The sequence below is a fragment of the Myxocyprinus asiaticus genome, chromosome 1 (assembly GCF_019703515.2).
Source record: "Myxocyprinus asiaticus isolate MX2 ecotype Aquarium Trade chromosome 1, UBuf_Myxa_2, whole genome shotgun sequence".
NCBI lineage: Eukaryota > Metazoa > Chordata > Actinopteri > Cypriniformes > Catostomidae > Myxocyprinus > Myxocyprinus asiaticus.
Genome location: NC_059344.1, coordinates 30,850,531 through 30,869,248, shown reverse-complemented (window position 1 = coordinate 30,869,248; position 18,718 = coordinate 30,850,531). Strand labels below are relative to the sequence as shown.

At 40.4% G+C, this 18,718-nt stretch overlaps 1 protein-coding gene across 1 annotated transcript in view; it reads left to right on the top strand.

The window, feature by feature from the left end:
* LOC127443924 (CD81 antigen-like) overlaps window positions 1–18,718 on the top strand; it is a 55,838-nt gene that overhangs the window by 29,664 nt on the left and 7,456 nt on the right. Inside the window, exon 3 of the mRNA XM_051702997.1 lies at window positions 18,230–18,327. Within this exon, the coding sequence (XP_051558957.1) occupies window positions 18,230–18,327 (98 nt within the window). The remainder of the gene's footprint in view (window positions 1–18,229; window positions 18,328–18,718) is intronic.

The following is an 18,718-nucleotide window of genomic DNA, read 5'->3' as shown; positions in this document are numbered from 1 at the left end:
GGGAATTTCATGTCGCACCCCCTGAAGGCTGAGTTATGGTCTTTACATTTTTACATTCCATTCCAAAAAAAAAAAAAGAGAGAGAGAGAGAGAGACAAATTCCAACAATAGGAGTGGAAGAAAAAAAAAGACTACAGTTAACAGATATGCACTTTTTTTTTTTTTTTACTTGGAATGTAAATATTATGGACACCGGCAATATGCTTACTGTCTCTTTAAGAAAATCAGGCTTGAGCACATAATACAATATTGAAGGCACTTTGCACAGTTTGTTTCATTGAGTTTAATCTTTTGGGAGCTGTAAAGTCCCCTTATTTTCATACTGTACCATACTTCTGTCGTTCGTTCATACAGACAGTATACTATAAGCTGTTGTATAAACAGGACATTTCGAGATTCACACCTGTAATTAAATTCGGTTGTCAGTCCTATTACCATTGTCTGTATGAGCATTGCCTATTTGAACAGCTATAAGCACAATGCAAATAATAGTTTTTAAAGAGTAATTTGACAAGGCCTTGATCTTTTGACCACGACAGTCCAGCAGGTCAGTGGTACACAGACCCTATTGTAAAAGCCCAGTGGGTGGCCTGCGTGATGTCTGGGAACAGCTGAGGGGCCAACTAGAGGATCAAACATAGCTCAGGCATTGTGGGAGTCGCAGTGTTGGGGTGTATGAAGGTGAGGAGTGAAAGTAGGGTTTGAGCTATGCCAACCCATGGCAACCTAATAGCCTTAATACTCTCTGAAAAACTAGGTCTGCTTGGGGTTTCTCAACTAGTCAAGAAAATGTCCTGGTCCAATTTTATTCCAAATAAGACATTATATTTTAGATATAGAAAATTAAGCCTATTTTTAGGGCCATTAGGATTTTTTATATTATGACATTATTTTCATGACAGTTATGCACATTTTACCTCCCAATTCTCTTTTCTGCAATGTAAAAACAAAACATGGTCATTATGATACTGTATTCGCATTGTGAAAAGATTATGTATTATTTAAATTGTAAAGTACTTTATAGTAGTACTCCCTTGGTACTGACTTTCATTTTCGCCGATTTTAATAATAAAAAAAAGTCTTTGTACAACCGCATCTTTTTTACAGTAATACAGTAAAAGAAAAAAATGGCTGTGTTATGGTAATGAGATTCATCACTGAAAACAATGGGAATAGTACAAGTAAAACATCCAAAAACATTACGATAAAGAGAATTGGAGTGCATAAGTGTCCTGAAAATGTTACAGTGCAAAAAATCTTAATGGTCCTAAATTGCATTTTCTTAAATAAAAAAAATATTATAATATTTATAATATTTGTAGTGATTCTGGGTTAAATATGACCTGGACATTTTCTTGACAGGTTTGTAAGAATCACCCGCTTATTGTTCTGGTTAGTTAGCAGATCTAAAATCAGAGCCAGAGTATTGCTATGCATCGGCAAACTAGAGTTGTACCATGATATGAAATGCATTTGTCAGAACAGTTGAAGAGATTTAAGGGAATGCAAGTGATAAATGATAAAATGCATTTTGGGACATTCCATGTAAGGATCTGCAGATGAAACATTACAGCTCTCAACATCTTAATGTGAGGAAATGACTTTCAGCCAGGAGCCTTACACACCCAGCCTTGCTCTTTATGGGGGTAATGTGAGAGAACACAAGTAGAGATCCAGTCCATCAGAGGGGGGAGAAAAAAGCAGTGGATGGCTCCAGGTGGGGAAGGCTTTTTGCTTTGAATAGAATAAACAGTTCCATTAGCTTTAATAATATTTTAGTCATCACTTAGTCTTATATCTACAATATAGTATTAGATTAAAGAATGAGCACATGTAAATATTAAACACTCAATGATTAATTTATTATTTCATATTTTTTAATGATTCATTGAATGATTAGTAGAAGGTCTAAAAATATATCAAGTAATGGAACCGGCAAGCAACTTCTTTCCATAAATCTGTGTTGTGATATTTGCTAATAATAAATACATTATGTTCTTGTATCAGTGTCAGTAATTGGCATCGAGAAGTACTATGTCAGAGTTACATAGTCACTGTAAAAAACACAAATCCAATGACTAAAGACATCTGAAGAATCATCAGTGCATTTGGTTCTCTTTCCCTTCACTAAGCCATAAAAACATTGTCTTTGTTTGGGAAATTATCTATCATCCAACGTGTAAGCGTCATGGTGGTGTGTGGTCAGCCTTTCCATGAATATGCCTGCTGCTGAGTGTGAGAGGAATGAAGCTGGCCCGGGTGACTCAATTATTCCATAATGGCAGGGGAGTGATGTATCCATAGAAACAAAATTAAATGAGTGGCTGCCATACTTAAACAGATGAGTACATTTTAGTGCCATTAGGGCTTCTTTGAGCTGTATTTACAAAATTTCCAATTAATCATAAGTTTGTCCCAGAACTCTTTTGGTTCTATACACTAAGTGCATGATTTATTCTAGCTAACAGTATGGAACTTTCAAGGAAAGGGAAATTTCTCAAGTTGGAGAATTGGTTGAATGGCAACAAAACATCACATTACCTAAATAAAATTGAACAAAAAAATTTGACGTCAAGTTTTTTTATTTAATTTTTTTAAGAGTGGGCTAATGTGCCCATATTACACATGACTTACAAAAGTTCAGTTTTAGGGGTTGGTTAGTAATAGCAGCATGTTCTTAGTAGTGGCGTGCGGTGCATAAATTAGGCCCCCCTTCAATCCTAACCAACCACCGCCTCCATCCAACCCCCCCCCCCCCCCCCAAACCCCAAGGTTGAAATAATACATTTGATTGGTCTGATTTTCTGTCACTCTGAATAATAAAACCCTTCAAAATCTCCTGTGAAGGGGGATGCAGTAACCAGAGCTACAGCGCAATAATGAGCAGTTTTGATTGGCTGCCACGGACTGCTTATTCTCCGTCAAACAGGAACAATGCAAATCTATTTATGGTAGTCTAAATTACATTTAAGTTGTTTTTGAAGTTGTATATTTATGTATTTTCATGCATTTATTTATTTAATGCACAAAAATTGTTCATAATTTGAATAATGTTTCCGTCTCAGTTTATGTCACCCCTTCTCTGAAGGGTTTGAAGGGGCTGGCTGCACGCCACTGGTTCTTAGACATCTATACTGAACTTCACCTTTGAGAATTAACCTACCAACTACAGTGGTTACAGCAAACTGTGGATTGCCCCACTCAGGAATTTCACAGAAATGTTAACACAACAAATTACTTTCATCACAGATGTTGGTCGTCTGATCTTGTGTTTTCTTATGCAGACTGATTACACTGTAAATTCAGCAACAGTAGGTTGAAAGTTCTGCTGCTGAAATTGGTCTATATACCGAAATTCAAACCATTGTCCCAGTGGATGAAGTTGAAATGTTGCCGATCAGTGGTGGAAAGAGTACTGATTTTTTTTTACTTAAGTAAAAGTACTGCTACTGAAGAAATAATTCACTTGAGTACAAGTAGAAGTACTAAGAAATATTATGACTCAAGTAAGAGTAAATAAGTAGTTTGCCAAAAAAACTACTCAGGTAATTATGTTACAAGTTACTTTATGAAAATTATATTTTATTAGTATATACACTTCCATTTTTAGAACACAAAGACATTTTTGTTCTTGAAAGAAACCTATGCTTCCTTTCACCAGGGATGCATTAAATTGGTCAAAAATACTGTACAAATGATTAATTGCCAATATTATTACGGTTTGAAATAATTGTATTAAGTGATATTTATTCCATTTTTTCTTTACCCGTGATGGCAAACATATACTGTGCCACCTATTACTTACAAAAGCATTCTAATGTGCTAATTTGGTACTCAAGAAAATTTACTTATTATTAGAACAATTGAAAATAGTTGTGCTATATAGTTTAACAATACAGTGGGGTTTTTCCCCATTTGCTGAGGCATTGAGTTAAATTTTGGTTTTAAAAATAGGCAAAAAGAAACACATTTCTCCTGAAATTCTATTTTGTCCTAAAGTCTATTGTTTTAGAGAGATGAAGGCAAAAAGACAAGTAAATCACAGTCTCTAGTTTGAGAAACAGACTCCTCACAGGTCCTAAACTAACAGCTTCTAAATACCAAAGACCTGCATTGCTGCAAGAGGATTCTTGGACAAATAGAACATTTTAAGAATACAACATTTATTTAAATAGAAATAGCCATTTGTAACATTCTAAATGTCTCTAAATTGTCTCTAAACTACATAATGTGCATTATGACTGAAACACATTCCTATTTCAGGTTTATTCTCATTCACATATGTCCAAGTATTTTGGCTGTTAAGTTAACATACTGAACAAAACTAATATAATGAAATATCATAGAGGAGGAAATGTATCCTCTATGATATTGCAGCAATTATCCTGATATGGAATGAGATTATTAAGCAAACTGTTATCAACTCCTACATGCCAACTGAATAAAATAAGGCAAAAATAAACATGTCACACAGTGTTTAATGAGAGATATGATTGATTCAAACACTAAAAGTGGTTGTTCTGTATATGTATTATTGTATTACAGTTGTAATAATAAAGTCTTAATTAACATGGTTATTTCAAATATTGAGATATTATTAAGTAAATTGTAGCATTTGGTTACATTTTGTTTTGTGATTTCTCATACCTTCTTTATATAACACCTATCTCTTGCACACTTTTGGCCTCTAGCGGGTGAGACAGGGCAGGAAAGTACAGTTCAGGACCGTGAGGGAGAGTTTTACCTGCTAGGACAAACACTCTTTGAACAAGATGGGCGAACAGTTACGGAATTTAACACAGGAGTACAATACCAAACTGACGCGGATTGATAGAAGGGAGAGCCCGTCTGTGCATGCGATGGTGCGAGGAACTGGATGGCGGGGGAAAAAATTATGTTCAGTGAAAAGTAAAAAGAAGATCGCAATGTATGTAATTGTAACTATATCAGATATTATTTAAACAAACACGGGAACTCGTTGCGTGGGGATATTTTTGTCAGTTTTGGTGGCATTTTTGCTTCGAGTTCCTATTCATTTCCAACACTTGGTATTGTATCTTTCTAAGACATATAGTAACAAGTAAACAAGATATCCCCACATATATGTCAAACTACATTGTGTTAATGTTTGACACAGTTAAAACATTGCCTATCTTAAAAACAAATGAAGTTTGATCAGTGGTTAAACATGTTCAGACAGTTCCCTCGTACCTGAATGAATGGCTCCTTTCCAGAATAAAATGAAATATGCAGAAATTCACAGTATTACAGTTCTTGCATAGTAACAGGGCAGAAAGTCTTGGAGAAGCTAGAGAAGAGAGGACACCGGCGGCAGTTTATGAGAGCTGCTGTACCCTGTGGGCTTCCGTCGTGCCACGCACAGTGCGTTTTAGTTTATAAGCAGATTTAGCGCTTATAACTTTCTTTTTCCCCAAAATGCAGAAATAGTATGTTTTTTGTTTTTTTTTACTTCATAATTGTGGTAAAAAATAGTTGTAGCGAAGTTGAATACTTCATTTTTAATCAACTCAAGTAAAAGTACTATTATTATTTATACTTAAAAAAGTTGAAATTGAATTCGTTACTTTCCACCTCTGTTGTTGATTGTATGGGCACGTGTGAGCTCCAGTTTTCGAGTGAAATATCCACTTAGTGGGGTCAAAATCCAGATATATTTATAATTTTAAATGATTTAACACAGTCAACAGGAATGCACATTTTACTAACCATACTCCCAAACCCCAACACTAAACCTAACTGTCAGTGAAGTAAAAATGTACTTTTACAGAGAAAATGCAACCTCCGAGTCTCACTCAACATTGTTTATGTGAATAAGATTACTTCCTGGTTCCCACTAGACCAGAATCTGTGTCTCGGAGGTTGTTCACATAATGTGCTATCAGTATAGCACTAGGGAAATGTGTTCATGGTTGAATTGCAAAAATGTCTGATCGGGGATGGCGCTTGTTAGTAATTTGACAGTTTGGGGTTAATTTTAGGGTACATGAACTTGCAGAAGCAGCCTGTCAATTTCCCGTACGATCTTGTTGTCTTATGGACATTCTGTTCATTGAGAACATTTCATAGTTGAGTAAGTTCTTCCAGAAAGCAGATTCTCAGTATATGACCATCCAGAGGATGTTTTTTTTTTTTTTTTGTGGTACATTAACCAGAAAAATCCCCACATTTTCCTTTTGGTAAATAAAACAAAGTGAATGAATGTTATACTCCTTCCTCATTAAGTAGCCAACCCCACCCAGTGAGCCACATGCTGTTTGTGACAAAAGTGACAATGTATTTTTGATCCAAAATCAGACACATGACAAACTATAAATGCAAATCTAATACAAAAATCCCATGGAGATCCCCAGTGTAAGCTTTCAGTCTGAAAGTAAAACTGAAGTACTGCTGCATGAATTAACAAAGTTATCTCTGAGAACATCCAGGGCAGGACATAACTGGTGTATAATATGCTGGATAAGCCTTGTTGACCAACATAATAATGATTCAGATGTTTGCTAAAATTATTCTTTAAACATGCCACCATTTGTTGTAACTTATGGGTAATACCATGCTGATGTCAACAGGTCTCATTAGACACATGGCTAAAATATGTTTTCAGTCAGTACTTAGAATACATTTATATTCAATTAGCCCAAATGGCTTCCTGTTCCTATGACCACAATCACTTTAAAAATCCATCAGCACTTACCATCAACATTGTAGCTCACCATTGTTCATGGTCTTTGGGTTTTATTTGAACCACAGAACTGATGTGGATTTACAGTATGCTCTACTGCACTGAAAGCCTATTCAAGTGTAATAATTAATTGGTCAAAAGAGTTTTGCTGGTTGCCTGCCAGGTAGAAACAGTGCTGTTTGATGAATGAAGAAAGTCAATCAAACCATAATCATTGGACCTTACTGAGATATGGCTTAGGTTACAGTGCAATACTGCTACTGCTAGTAATATGTAATAGTGACAATAATGTAACTTATTTGTCATGTTATACAGTGTAGATTTCCTAATTAGATTTAAATTACTATAAAGCATTGGAATAAAGACAAGTAAACTTATATAACATATGTGTACAACAATATACAACACAATGAATTTATTTTTAAAGGAAATCTGTATTTTGAATGACCTTCTTTGGAATGCTAAACTAAAGCAATTTGTTCCGGTACAGAAGGCTGCAGACAGGAATTCTTTTTACTCATTGCCAGTTTTGTTCTGACATACTGGTAAAAAAAAAAAAAAAAATTGTTAAAACGGTATTCATTTGCTATTTATTCTCACTGATTCTAATCTTTTTTTTACTTGTTGAAAATCCACAAGAATGGCTTCTTTGTTGTATTCACCCTGCAAAACAGTTTCTTTGAAGACCTGTCATGGTTAAACTTGAACCTTTGTTCCTTAATGAATCTCTAATGGGGCTTTTCCACTGCATGGTACAGCTCAACTCGACTCGACTCTGCTCGCTTTTTAGGGGTTTTCCACTGTGTACCTGGTACCTGATACTTTTTTTAGTACCACCTCGGTCGAGATTCCAAGCGAGCCGAGCCGATACTAAATGTGACGTCAAAACCCTGCAGATCACTGATTGGTCAGAGAGAATCGTCACTACCAGCGTCACTGGATTTGGGACAGGGGACATCAACCCTCTAGTTTTAAAGTTAGCAACAGCGATAGCAGTATCATTTGTTCACGCGACTTTCGAATTGTAAAAAGAAATGGCTGTGTGCAAAACCACGCCATGGTCAATAAACGAGGTGCAGACGTTCCTCTCGTTAGCACGAACGAAACGACGTGAAACTAAAAAGTCTTTCAGGAAGTGTCTCAGCTGTTGGCCGCACACGGCTACCACCGGACCTACCAACAGTGTAGGGAAAAGTTAAAAAAACGTAAAAGTGACTACAGAACCATCAAGGACCACAACAGCCAGAGTGGTTCAAACAGAAGAAAGTGGAAGTGGTTTGACCAAATGGACGCTATCTATGGCAATAGACCGGCGAGCAATGGGAGGGAGAGTGCCCTGGACTCTGCGTTGTTGGAGTCCACGATGGAGGATGGTACGTTTTGTTACGTTAACTCTATATTCTGCTTGAAAGCTTCACTTTATTTAGTTGACCAGCTACTGGAAAGCTTGTTTCTAAAACAACCAGGCAAAATCACCATGCAACAACTGCTTTATGCAGCACAATGAGCTAGTAGCTAACAGCTAGCAGTCGTGTTATTGTTTATGGTCAGTAATGTTTGTGAGCTGGTATGCAACAACTCATTCAGGTTTTGTGCTGAGGAGCTGAAACAAGGTCCCGGCCATTTCAGCGGGTAGTCCAGCATTGTGGCAGGAGGGACACAACGTCTCGTTCCCTCCATCAGATGCGTAAAGCGCGCACCGGACACAGCAACATCAGGGCTGGGTCTGCCTCCTCCTGGGGCAGCGCTTGCAGGTTCACCACCTGATCCCTAAAAGGGGTCATGGGAACCTTGGGCACATAGCCTGGACCGAACTCCAGGCACGTTTCGCTGACAGAGAACGCTTGCAGGTCTCCTACCCTCTTGATGGAAGTGAGTGCAGTCAGGAGGGCAGTCTTTAAAGAGAGTGCCTTAAGCTCAGCTGACTCCAGGGGCTCAAAGGGGGCTCCCCGTAGACCCTGAAGAACTACAGAGAGGTCCCATGAGGGAATGAGGTGTGGTCTGGAGGGATTCAACCTCCTGACACCTCTCAGGGACCTGATGATCGGGTTGTGCTTCCCTAAGGACTTACCGTCCACTGTGTTGTGGTGTGCCGCTATTGCGGCTACATACGCCTTCAAGGTGGAGGGGGACAGCCGCCCCTCCAACCTCTCCTGCAGGAAGGAAAGCACCAATCCGACTGCGCATCTCCGGGGGTCTTCGTGTCGGGAAGAACACCTCTTAGCGAACACATAACCACTGAGGTCCGAGAACCATGTCTGGGTGGGCCAGTAGGGTGCTACTAGGACAACCTGCTCCTCATCCTCCCTGACCTTACACAGGGTCTGTGCAAGTAGGCTCACTGGGGGAAACGCATATTTGCGTAGTCCAGGGGGCCAGCTGTGTGCCAGCGCGTCTATATCGAGAGGTGCCTTGGTCAGGGCGTACCAGAGCGGGCAGTGGGAGGATTCTCGGGAAGCAAACAGGTCTACCTGTGCTTGCCCGAATCGACTCCAAATCAGCTGGACCACCTGAGGGTGGAGTCTCCACTCTCCCCTGAGGGTAACCTGTCGTGACAGTGCGTCCGCTGCAGTGTTGAGGTTGCCCGGGATGTGAGTGGCTCGCAGTGACTTGAGGTGCTGTTGACTCCAGAGGAGGAGACAGCGGGCGAGTTGTGACATACAACGGGAGCGTAAACCGCCTTGATGGTTGATGTATGCCACCATTGCCGTGTTGTCTGTCCGAACTAACACATGCTTGCCCTGGATCAACGGCCGAAACCTCTGCAGGGCGAGCAGAATTGCCAACAACTCAAGGCAGTTGATGTGCCAACGTAGCTGCGGGCCTGTCCAGGAGCTGGTGGCTGCATGCCCATTGCTTACAGCGCCCCAGCCCGTTTTGGAGGCTTCTGTCGTAACCGCGACGCGCCTGGAGACCTGCTCTAGAGGAACGCTTGCCCGTAGAAATGTGAGGTCGGTCCAAGGGCTGAAGAGGCGGCGACAGATTGCGATGTGTCCCACGGCGCCATGCCCATCTCGGGACTCGAGTCTGGAGCCAGTGCTGAAGCGGTCTCATATGCATCAACCCGAGCAGTGTGGCCACCGCTGTCTACTGTCTGAATGCCTTCAAACAGGTCAGCACCGACCGTGCGCGCTCGTTCGTGAGGCGCGCCGTCATCGAGACTGAGTCCAACTCCAAGCTGAGAAAAGAGATGCTCCGAACCGGGAGGAACTTGCTCTTTTCCCAGTTGACCCGAAGCCTTAGTCGGCTGAGGTGCGAGAGCACCAGGTCCCTGTGTGCACAACACATCCCGAGAGTGAGCTAGGATTAGCCAGTCATCAAGATAGTTGGGGATGCGAATGCCCACTTCCCTTAACAGGGCAAGGGCTGCCTCTGCGACCTTCGTGAAGATGCAAGGGGACAAGGACAGGCCAAAAGGGAGGACCTTGTACTGATATGCCCGACCCTCGAATGAAAACCGCAGGAAGGGTCTGTGTCGAGGTAGAATCGAGATGTGGAAGTATGCATCCTTCAGGTCTACCGCCACAAACCAATCTTGATGCCGGATGCTCGCTAGAATTCGTTTTTGCATCAGCATCTTGAACGGGAGTCTGTGTAAAGCCCGGTTCAGTACTCGCAGGTCCAAGATTGGCCACAACCCACCGTCTTTCTTCGGTACAATGAAGTAGGGGCTGTAAAACCCCTTCTTCATCTCGGCCGGAGGGACAGGCTCTATCGCACCCTTCCATAGGAGGGTAGCAATTTCCGCGCGCAAGGTAGCGGCGTTCTCGCCCTTCACCGAGGTAAAGTGGACGCCGCTGAACCTGGGCGGACACCTGGTGAACTGAATCGTGTAGCCGAGTCGGACGGTCCGGATCAGCCATCGCAACAGGTTGGAAAGTGCAAGCCACGCGTCCAAGCTCCAGGCAAGAGGGACCAAGGGGACAATCTCGTCAGACATACCGGTGGGTGGGGCCTCGCGGCAGGGCGGAGCCTGAGGTGCCACATCGTGCCGTGGCCGTGCTGAGTTCAGGGACATCAAAGCACTTACCTGGCTCCTTGTGACCACCCCCGGAACAGCCTGGGACGGGGGAGGAAGAGGTTCGTCCTCGTGACCCATGGAGACCGTCACATCGGGGGTGGATTTGTGCCACAGCTGGGCGTATAGGGGCGGGGAGGCGCCACTGGAGCGCCAAACCTGCCGAAATGGAATGGTGGATGGTGGTCGTGATGACGGCCGTGCGCACCGGGTATGTGACCCAGGGAACAAGGAAACCGCTCTTTTGCTGAACTTTTGGGTACAGCAGCCACTTGGGCATGCGCGAAATTAAATGAAAAGGTAACAAAAGATTCTCCTCCCAGCCCTCCACCGGGGGATGGAGTGGTCTGCTTACCAGCTCCAGAGCAGCGGGTTTCCTCGCCCCTGGGTCGCCCGTCTCAGGGGTGCTTCGAAGCCTTTCTTTGGTTCTTGGCGGCCGGCCGTGAGACAGGTGGCGTCTGCTTCCTGCAGTAGGCTCCACGCCGGGGTTGGACCACGGGGGCGGGCTGCGGCAGAGCTGGTGCAGTCACTGCAGGAGGACGCCCTTGGCGACGAGCAGACGGGGTGCAAGATCTTGAGCCGCGCCGGGGCGGGATGTGTTGGATAGGACAAAGTCCTCGACGGTGTCGCCGAACAGGCCAACCTGGGAAATAGGGGCGTCAAGGAACCGTGCCTTGTCGGCCTCTCTCACTCGACCAGGTTGAGCCAAAGGTGACGCTCCTGGACCACTAAGGTGGACATCGCCCGCCCGAGAGACCGCGCCGTGACCTTCGTTCCCTGGAGGGCGAGGTCGGTCGCCAAGCGCAGTTCCTGCATCAATCCCAGGGTGGAACTACCCTCGTGCAGTTCCTTTAGCACCCTGGCTTGGTGGACTTGGTGGACTCTCCACGTCAGCCTGTGACTGGGCGACCGTACCCGAGGGGGGAGCCCAGCTGAGGTTTCTGCGTCCGACTGGACGTGCACGCTCTCCGATGCTGTGCTCAAGAGCTCATCACCTTTCTTACGAAGGCAAGCCGCAACCGCAACGTTGCCATGGTCATGTTTTCGCATTGAGGACATGACCCATCCACGAACAATGTCTCCGCGTGGGTAGCGCCCAGACACGAAAGACAGCGATCGAGACTGTCAGAAGAGGAGAGATAATGACCACAACCAGGAATAAAACAAACGGAAGGGTATCTTTAAAAAGACGTTCTGTGTGCTGCTCTTTTAGAGAAATATACTCTTTTTAGAATATACTCTTTTATTTCTGCCAAATCGCCCAGGGGCGTTCTCTGCAGTGCACCAGTGCAGAGGGGGAGAAGCCGCTGAAATGCGGCATCAGATCCAGCAGAGTTGAATGAAAGCCGTGGGAATTCAGCTCAGTGAGCATCGACCGTTCGGCTCCGAAGAGAAAATCTGAATGAGTGGTTGCATACCAGCTCCTTTTATACCCGTATGTTCGGGGGAGTGGTATGAAAATACCACTCGCCAATTCCCATTGGCCTTTTTTCAAAGATCAGAGGTGTATCGGGCTCCCAAGAGTGACCCCTAGTGTCACTACATCGACACAACGTCGAGTGAGTGACAGATAGCGAACCAAACGTAACTTTTCATGATTCAGGCTTGGTTCAAAGTTTTGTGAGAGTAAAGAATCGTGAATTCAGTAATGTAAATCAAACCAAATCCTTAAGCCCTTTATCATATCAGTTTTTTCAAAAATCATATTTTAATAAAATACAGGAAATAAAATTTCAGTTTTTATCCGATTAATCGATTAATCATAGAAATAATCGAAGATTAATCGATTATCAAAATAATCGTTAGTTGCAGCCCTACATTAGTCTGGTATTTGCTTTTGACAATTGAACAGCACATCTTGAGATTACAGTTTGTTGGCCTATTGTGTTATGAGTTGTTAATATACAAATATAAGTTTATATTTGTGGATTCCATTAAGTACAATTGAATGCAAAAATATTTTATCAAAGAATATTTGACATTATTATACATTGTCAACAAATTCTAGAAATGAACACTGAGAAAATAAAGAATAAATAAAAATACAATAAAAAGCTAAATAAAAATCAGTACTGTATGTTTAGTATCAGTCAGTTGCTGACCATTAAAATAAAGAATAAATAAAAATACAATAAATAGTTAAATAAACATCTGTAATGTTTAGTATCAGTCAAATGCTGACCATTTAAATAAAGAATAAATTCAAATAAAATAAATAGATAAATAAACATCAGTACAGTTTAGTATCAGTCAATTGCTGACCATTAAAATAAAGAATAAATTCAAATAAAATAAATAGCTAAATAAACATCAGTACTGTTTAGTATCAGTCAAATGCTGACTATATTAATACTGCCAGTCAGTTATTGGCAGGTTATAAAAAAGAAGCATTTATACCTGCCGAGACAAGAGATAAACAGCAGCAGCGGTGTTACACCGTATTCTGCTATACAAGTTCAGGGGAAACTTTCAATGGTGGAAAACCAGACTTCTAAATATTACATTTTATAAATGCAACGACTGGAATTGTTCGGTTGAAGAGGGTACCAAACTGTGAATCCTGAACAAAACAGTTTGGTAAATACATGTTCACACATTAGCTTCCACTCAGCTGACAAGCAATGAAAGTAGCTACATGATTAGCTAGTTAGCTATAAGCTCATTGTCACAGAGAGTAAAAGATGGACCAGCATTGCGTTTCACCAACTAGGTAACAACGTAGCGTGAAATCAACACTCAACAGACACAATCCACCACCGCACCATTGTCTGCTGAGCTGCAAAAATATGCTCTGTTATTTACCTTTCAATCTGTTACATTACTGACTGCACTGACAAACTATAGCTGGCTAACATAGCAAACAATAGCAAAGCTAAACATGAGTGACATGGTTGTCAGGGACAGGGTTAACGTTATATTAGTTATATAAAATGATGGGGTCATTGTTTATTAACTTTCCAGTATGTATTTCACAAACTAGTTAGCAGCTTACCGAAAAGACACCGCTCAACTCCACCCTGTCTGCAGAGCCACTGTCAGCTCAGAGTCAGCTCTGTAAACAGTGGAGTTGGAGCGCGCTCTGCTGGACAAATTACATAATGACACCAATTCTAAAGCATTGTTTTCTGCATTATATGTTCTGAAAAAAAAATTCATATCGGTAAACATATACGCTAATACTGATATATCAGTGAAAGGCTAATATATCAGTGAAAGACCGATATATCGGTCGGGCACTAATCAGCATGCAGAGAGCACACATATCTGAAGCTCAGGTTAATTCAGGTACTTCACTTATATAACAGAATTCTGCTTGAAAAGTTGCGTTTTGTGCTTAGATAACATATTGAGCTGTATCTGGGAGAAACTGTGCTGTGTTTTTCTTTTCTCTTTTTTTTGCGCTTTTTCTTTTTTACTTTTATTGCAGTTTATTATCATGCAGTAACATGATGCATGAGTAAAATGAGTGGTGAATGAAGGTAAGGTAAACAAAGATACTGTTAATATTACTTTGTAGTTGTGGGACTGAGTGAGTGGTGGTGATTGAGACTGAGGTAAAGAAGCTGGAAGCATTGTCACAAGAAAAACAAAAGCAAGACTGATTAGGAAAACAGGAAAAGGAAGTAATTACTCTTAGAGAATCAACTAATGTGATTCCAGCTAGCATAACCCTAGACAGCAGCAACAGGCTTAGAAGCAGAAGTGGCTTGTGTTGGTATATAGTTGATAAGTCATGATAAACGCATGATTGATTGTAAGCATGCTAACTAAATAGGGTGCTTGACTGGATTGTCACAGCAAAAAAGTTTTTGTGTGTTCAAAGGACAGAAGTTGCAGAACACAGTCTCAAGAGTAAAACAAATATTGAGAGGAAAATGTGCTCACACTCCTCTCCACCCCTCCTCCACTGCAGCTCTGCCTGAGAACATGAACCCCCCCCCCACCCCCAATTTGTCATACAAAGTTTAACAACATCTGCAGTGTAGGACTGCCAAGTTCTCACAGTGACTGGAGTAGTAAAGATGCTAGCACAGAAGAAAGAGACAGACAAGGATTTTTTTTAAATGTATATATTAATTTTATTTTTGTGTACATTAACTGTAGGTTAAGTGAAGTAGTAAGTGCAGTTAGTGTGGGCTGGTTAAGTGCTCGCGGAACAGATGTGTTTTCAGCTGGTTCTTGAATGTTGAGAAGGTAGATCACAGCAGATCGTGTGGAGGTTGGAAGTTCATTCCACCACAGAGGAGCAGAGAAAGTGAATAATCGTGAAATAGACTTTGAGCCTCTTTGTTATGAGACCACCAGGCGTCGCTAGTTCATAGGCAGCAGAGGTCGAGTTGGAGCATCTACTCTGACATCATCTGTTTGTACTTAAAGTGTACAGACTTCCCTCATCCCCTGCTCAAGCTTAAAGTGATAGTTACCCCAAAAATAAATAAATTCTGTGATCACTGATTCACCCTAATGTTGTTCCAAATTTGTGTGACTTTCTATCTTCTGTGGAATACAAAAGGCAGAATGTAAGGGACTGACAGCCTCAGTCACCATCCACTTTAATTGCATCTTTTTTCTTCCTTTTTTTTCCCCATACAATGGAAGTGAATGGTGACAGAGGCTGCCAAAGTAGCTCCTTCTGTGATCCACAGAATAAAAAAAAAGTCATATGGGTTTGGAACGACATGAGGGCAAGTAAATGATGACTGAATTTTCATTTTTGGATGAACTGTCCCTTTAACTCTATGACTATCCTCTCCTTCACTTCTTAACTTCCTTTTCTCAATACCTTTGTCTCGTTATTTTCATTCTCCATTTGTCCAGTTTCTTTTCCTGTTCCTCCCCATAATGTTTTCCTGTTTTCTTCTTTTGCCTTTTTTTCCATTGTTTCTCATTTTGCCTGTTTTCTCCTACTTTATGACGTACCCAGTACTCTCTCACTCTCTCTCTCTCTCTCTCTCTCTCTCTCTCTCTGTCTCAGTCTTTCACTGGCTGAAAGCCAGGCGTCTGCTCTTTAAATTAATGAAAATAGCAGCTGCATTTGGCATGGCAATTGTCTTTACATTCATACACTGATTCATACATCTTTTTTCAGAGACTCACATACACTCAGAAACGCAAACAGCGGAGTCAGAAACTCTGACCAGGGGGCCATTATAGAGGAATTGGTATTGTGGTTTCTACTGTGTATTATGTCATAAGTCAGCCCAGAAGGAATCCGCATGCAGAAAGAGGGTGAAAACCCAGCAGAAAACTCTGCAGAATTGCAACATCTGTCATTCATAAAAGTTCTATGCATTCCCCAATGCTTGCATGTTTGTTTATTAAACATTTTGGCTAATTTCATGATGCTTGTAGTAGAGTGTAGTAGGCCTACTCTCAGCTCCATTTACAACATTTTACAATGTTTAAGAGAATTCCACAGATTTTCCCTCAGCGCAGAAAATGCAAAAATAAAAATAAAAGTGCAGATAGACATTTTTCACAGACTGTGATGACGCGTTATTTAGCAGTATAAATATTTTTTTTTATTTTTTTTATTATATTATACATTTCTAAATATTGAGTGTAAGTTTATAATATTATGCTTTGTGTTATATTACCCTGGAATTGGTTTTATAAAACAAATTACCACAGCTGCGAGGGGGTTTCTATTACAGCTGCTGAGAGAGTGACAGTAAATTTGAAAGTCTTAATCCACGGCTCTCTATTTTTTTCTCTTTTGGAAAGTCATTCAAATGTAATAGTGGATTTGAAAATCTGTAGTTGGGAGTACAGAAATATTCCAGGTTCAATACAAATTAAGTTCAATCGACAGCATTTGTGCCATAACACTGAATGCAAAAAATTTATTTCAACTCATCCATCCTTTTCTTTAAAAAGAAATAAAAGTCGAGGTTACAGTGAGACATTTACAATGGAAGTGAATGTTGCAAATTTTTGGAGGGTTTAAAGGCAAAAATGTGAATCTTATAATTTTATAAAAGCATTTACATAAATACTTCTGTTAAAACTCATATTATTTGAGCTGTGAAGTTCAAATAAAATAATTGTTTGCCAGGATTACAGGGATTACAGAGTTACGCCATGGCACAATGTTGTAAAAATGGATGTAATTTTAAACAGAAAAAGTTAGTGAGCGATTTTATCACAATTAAATCATATTAACATTTATGTTGTTTATGTCTTGTGGCTTTACTTCTGAAAAGTGAGTATTTTACTGTAATGTTTACAGATTGGCCCCATTTACTTGCATTGTACTTCATTGTTCATTTTTATTTTCATTAATACTTTCTCCATACCATTCCATAAAAATAAAATAAAAAACAATTGCTGTCAGCACCTTTTAGGGAAAATTGAGGGGAAATCAAGGATGAGGTTTCTAATAGAGCTGCTGAGAGAGTGACAATTTGCCATCTACTCTGACTTTCGTAATCCACTGCTCTCAATTTTTTCTTCATTTGGAAAGTTGTGGAAACATAATAGTGCCTTTTTTCTTTTGATGTTGAAGAAAAACTTATATTTGCTGTGGTCTCCCATTTGCTCCCATTCAGCACTATCAAAATTTACCCTAAAATCATTTACTTCCACATTCCAAAACTCAGAAGTGTGAAAAGAGTCTATTGACTAGACCTAACCAATGGAATTAATGTTTTTTTTTTCTTACACATTTCAGTACTTTTCCTGCAAAGAAGAGTAGAATAGGTAATGATACCAAACAAACAAACAGAATCCAACATATGCAATAGTTATGACTCAATAGTGGAAGTTACAGTTCTAGATAAATACATGCTCAGTCATATTTGTCGGCTTAGTCACCTAACACCTGTGTGTGGAGCTGATTATTTCTCAGTGGAGAGGGTTTTCTTTTCCATTTATCTCTCACCATTGCACTGTCATTTGAACATCCATGTGAATGCTGCTGTGCCCCAAGGCCTACCAGTATTGCTATGGTTACAGCAGTTAACACTTAGTGTTACAAATAGATGTAAACAGAGAAGAGGGAATCTTTCTTTCTTTCTTAAATGGCTGCACAGCTCTCATTTTATTCTGTTTTCCTTCAACCTGTGCACCTCATGTTACATAAGGACCCTGATTTGCTGTTAAACCAAGGCTTTTTTATGTGAATGAGGGAATGGAAACAAAAAGTTAATTTGAGCTCTCAGTATGACTTCCAAATGTTGTTAAGTTTTCCTTCTGCTTATGTAAAGTGAACTTACCATACCTTCAGTGTAAGCACACAGTGACTCCTGCTGGTCAAAATAAGTACTGTACCCTAAAGATATTTAAAGTGTTTCGACTTATTGACTCTCCCAGTCTGGATATTTAGTTTTTTATTGTTCAGCTTAATCAAGCATTTAAACAACTGAATTTCTTGGCTCACTATTGAAGGCTTCAAACTCCCATTTGTTTGTTGTGATCTTACATCGTTCACCAGTATTCTGTAAACAATATGCTTAGTCCTAGGATCTTAGATTTCCTTTCAGATAACATACATTATTCTCTCCTTTGTGTAGGTGTGTACATCCTGATTGCTGTTGGTGCTGTGATGATGTTTGTTGGATTCCTTGGTTGCTATGGAGCCATACAGGAATCCCAGTGTCTTCTTGGAACAGTGAGTAACACAACTTATGACCACTCAGCAAATTCCTCCAATCACATGATGTCAAACAATAAGTATATTCTGAAGGATTAATTGTAAAACCAGGCAAGAAAAGGCAAAGTCTTTTGTAGTTACAGAAACTGTAATGTGATAACCTCAGAAATGTTCTTGTTAATTATTTTAAATACTTCAATGTGACTAGTTATGAGGAAAACTATATTGAAGAATAATATTCTTTAATAATATTCCCTCATGTTGTTTTAAACCTGTATGACTTTCTTTCTTATGCGGAACACAAAAGGAGATATTTTGATGAATGTCTTTTCAATACAATGGCAGTGGATAGTGCCTCACTTTAAAGCTTAAAGAAGGATTTAAAAGTATCATAAATGAGTCTATGAGA